Source organism: Echinops telfairi, unplaced genomic scaffold (genome assembly GCF_000313985.2).
Source record: "Echinops telfairi isolate 266 unplaced genomic scaffold, ASM31398v2 ScPeMD7_7469;HRSCAF=8507_1, whole genome shotgun sequence".
In the NCBI taxonomy this organism is placed as follows: Eukaryota; Metazoa; Chordata; class Mammalia; order Afrosoricida; family Tenrecidae; genus Echinops; species Echinops telfairi.
In genome coordinates, this window is record NW_022111373.1 from 7836110 (window position 1) to 7839723 (window position 3614).

At 56.5% G+C, this 3614-nt stretch overlaps 1 protein-coding gene across 1 annotated transcript; it reads right to left on the reverse strand.

Moving 5' to 3' along the window:
• Positions 1–673: 673 nt before the first annotated feature.
• SOWAHA (sosondowah ankyrin repeat domain family member A) lies at positions 674–3613 on the reverse strand (the record flags this gene model as incomplete). Its single annotated transcript, XM_004696989.2, has 1 exon — positions 674–3613. A coding segment is annotated over one exon (1596 nt), but the record flags the coding sequence as incomplete, so codon positions are not given.
• Between the last annotated feature and the right edge of the window lies 1 nt (position 3614).

The window sequence follows — 3614 nt, forward strand, 5'->3', positions numbered from 1 at the left end:
TCTTGGGCAGTGCAGATAGCCCTCTTCTGAGTTAAGTGTGCAGTCAACATTCGTTATTGTTAATATTATTTTGCTGGTTTCAATTTTGTCTTCCTCGTGTTAGCTTCGACTTATGTCTGTGACCTCTGTCAGCCCGTGTCAGCCAGGCCTCTCTTTTACCATGGAAAACCTCTACTACTTAATTCAGTCTTCCAGACCTTCAACTACTCAGGTTGCTATCATTACTGCCTCTCACAATTTTCCCGCAGCCGTAGAAGAATTGATTTGCATTTTAAAATAATTTATGCAGGTTAGCTAGACATGCTAGAATTTCAGACAAGGAAGGTGGAAAAGGTCGGATCTGGGCCTACATTTTATCTCCAGTTTGTAGCTTCCTTGTCTAATAGCCTCCTTTACATTACACAGCAATCCAAACTCTGTTAGTAATAGAATGATTGAGAGGGACAGAAGCTGAAGAGAAGTCGAAGAACTTGAGGAGAAAAGAGAAACACCACAACACAGACGGCAGAATGTTTACGAGAAGAACATCTTCACCTAGGCTGGAACAAAATGAGGACTGTTTATTCCAACACTTAAGTCAGAGTATCCCATAAATGACTACCTCAAATAATTTCAAAGGCCCCACTTACATATATGGAAGGGAGAAAAAACCAACAACAACACACCCAGTGACTCTGGGTCACACAAAATTATTTGATATTTATTGACTTACACAATTCAAAAAAGCAGAGAATAATTGCACTCTGATATAACAAAAAAGGTTGGTTGAGCAAACAGTTTCCCTATCTTTAAAGCAGAAAAAGGTGCCACTAAAAAAATGACACTGTCTTGAACCTGGGAATCTTGACAACATCTACCAAATTTCTCAGCATGCACTCAGCCACCTGCCCGTGGCCGTGGAACAAAAAGATTCTGCTTTGTTATTTTGGAATACAAAGCTGTTTGTTTTCAGAAAACGTTAAAAGTTCGGGTATTCCGTACTTTTCCTTTGTACAGAACTCCCATGTAGCACTGTTGCTCTTAATTGTACTGTGTACATGTAACCGGTTATGTTTCTGGTGGGATGCCATATGACACGGCTCTCTTTGAAGGCTCATGTCTGGCCCTGAGAGACCCAGACAGGTTTGAGAACGGCAGATTCGGAAGCACGGCAAAGGTGCAAGTCACAAAGAAATCACAGTTTAGAACAGTACATTGAAATCCTCGTGCTAAATCAAAAGAGGTACCCCCTGGTGCCCAACATGCATGTTTATATTCCACTGTAGAGACCACCACAATTTAAAAAGCACTGGCTCCCAAGGTATGCTTGTGTGCTAACATTTGGCGCTCACAGGACGACCGACACGAATTACATTCACAGCGGTGATTCTGTGTTCAAGGTTCTCCAGAATCTCCATTGACTAAAAATGAGGTAGATACATTTTTAAGGGTTTTATTGGTTGTACGCCTAATTTCCTTTCGACTTTGATATATCTTTTATAAAAAGTAGAATTCAAAAATACTTAAAAGGTTGAAAGTGTCTGAGCACTTGGTGTAAAAGTGGAGAAAAAAAATATGATTTCAAAAGGTTAGATTTTGGAAAGTTGCTTTACCTCATTTTCACTTTAAAAACAGGATAAACGCTTTGAATCACAACACCACCACCCACCCGAAAGCAGACAAATAAAGAGCTTCATCCAGCATTGTAAGAGACAACTTTAGCTCTAGCTCCTAGGCCAGCCTGATCAGCTGCCACCCCTTTATCTCAGCCCCTAGATCACAAGAACGCTCCAGAGATTTTGGAATGCCGTAGTGGGGCGGGGGTGGAGGGGTGGATCTCACTGAGAGCTCTAACCCCGGTTCTGGAGACAGGTCTGGCCTCAGACAGAAGCGTGGAGTCGTTCGTGGCCCCCTTGGGTGAAACAGGCTACCGACAGATGAAAACAGGATGCGGCGGGTGTTGGGCCACGGTGGAGAGCATGTTTAAACGTGCAGGCAGAGGCTGTTGGCTCAATCAGGCTGTCTCCTCAGGGGGTGGTCAGGTTGTGGGGGGCAGGCTGGGCACTAGGCCAGCGAATGGCCTCGGGGTGGTTCTCCTAGAGACTTCTGAGAAAGAGGGCAGGGCCCCTCGGATCTTGGTCTTTTTGCGTGAAACCATGGGCGACGCCAAGAACTTGCTGAAGGAACTGGACTTCTTGAGACCTCGAGCCAGGTCCTGGAACATCAAGTCATCGGCCAGGACGCCCAGAAACGCGCTGGTGGTGCTGCTGAGGATGGTGGCGGCCACTTGCACGGGGCGCCGGGCCGCAAAGCTGCCGCCACCGCCGAGGCCGTCGGGCTCGGTCGCGCCGCGCGGGCTAGGGTCACCGAGTAGGCGGCGCAGGGAATAGGAGGCCCCCGGCCGCAGGTACTGGTAGGCTCGCCGCCCGCTGTGGTCGCGCACGTGCACCTGCGCCCCCAGGTGAGCCACCAGCAGCACCGCCGCGTCCTCGTGGCCGTGCAGTACCGCCAGGTGGAGCGGCGTGTAGCCGCCGTGGGAGCGCGCATTCACGTCGACCGGGGCGCCCCCGCGCCGCGCGACTTCCACCAGCTGCAGAGCCATCTCCCGGTCGCCGCTCTTGGCGGCCCAGTGCAGGGCAGTGAAGCCCGAGATGAAGTCGCGCTTGGCTGCCAGGCTGCAGTCGCGCAGCAGCAGCCCGTGCAACTGGTGAGTCCAGCGGCCGCCGGCGGCGCGCACCAGCCACTCGTGCTCGGCCGGCTCCAGGGGCAGGGCGGACGGGGGCGGCGCGGCGGGCACCTCCTCGGCGTCGGGGCTCAGCAGCCGCGCGTTTGGCCGTGACAGGCGCCTCAGGTGCGGGGAGCGAGTGGGGCCCAGGCCGGACTCCTCCACGGAGAGGCGGCGCAGCAGCAGCGGGGTGTCCCGCGGGCTGGGCTCCTCCGACTGCTGCCGGCGCAGGCGCTGCTCCTCGGCGCGCACCCGGAGCGCGGGGTTCGGCACGTGGCGCGGCGCCGGGTCCGGCACGTAGCGCACCGGCAGCATGCAGGGCTTGGGCGGCGGCGCGCGCGGCGCTGGGGGCGGCGGTCCTTTGGGCCTCGGGGGCCCAGGCTCCGGCTGGGGTTGGGGCTCCGGGGCGCGGAGCGAGGCTGCCGCAGGCTGTGATGTCGATGGCGGGGCCCCGTCTGCGGACAGGCCCTTGGAAGGCCCGACTGGCTCCGAGGCTGGACCGTGGGCGTCCGAGGGCCCCGGGGCCCCGCGGGCGGAGCCTACGCCGTCCGGCTCCCCACTTGGCTGAGCCGACTCTGGTGCCCTAGCCCCGGGGGGGCCCTGCGGCTCTGATGGAGGAGCTGGGTCCTCGGGTGGCTCATCGGACTGTTGGGGAGACGTCCAGCCCGATGAGACGGGAGCGCGCTCGGACCGGGCAGCGGGCGCGCTGGGGGTGCCAGGCGGCAGCTGCGGTGCCCCGGGGGGCGGCGGCTTTTCCTTCAACACCACGAACTTGACGCCGTCCAGGTCCTTCACCTCCGCCACGTCGTGGACGAACTGCGTGAAGCGGTCCCTGCGGGCCGCGCGGCCGCGCGGGTCGCCCGCGTCGAGCAGCGGCTTGAAGCGGCTCAGCAGCTCCGAGTTGCGCACC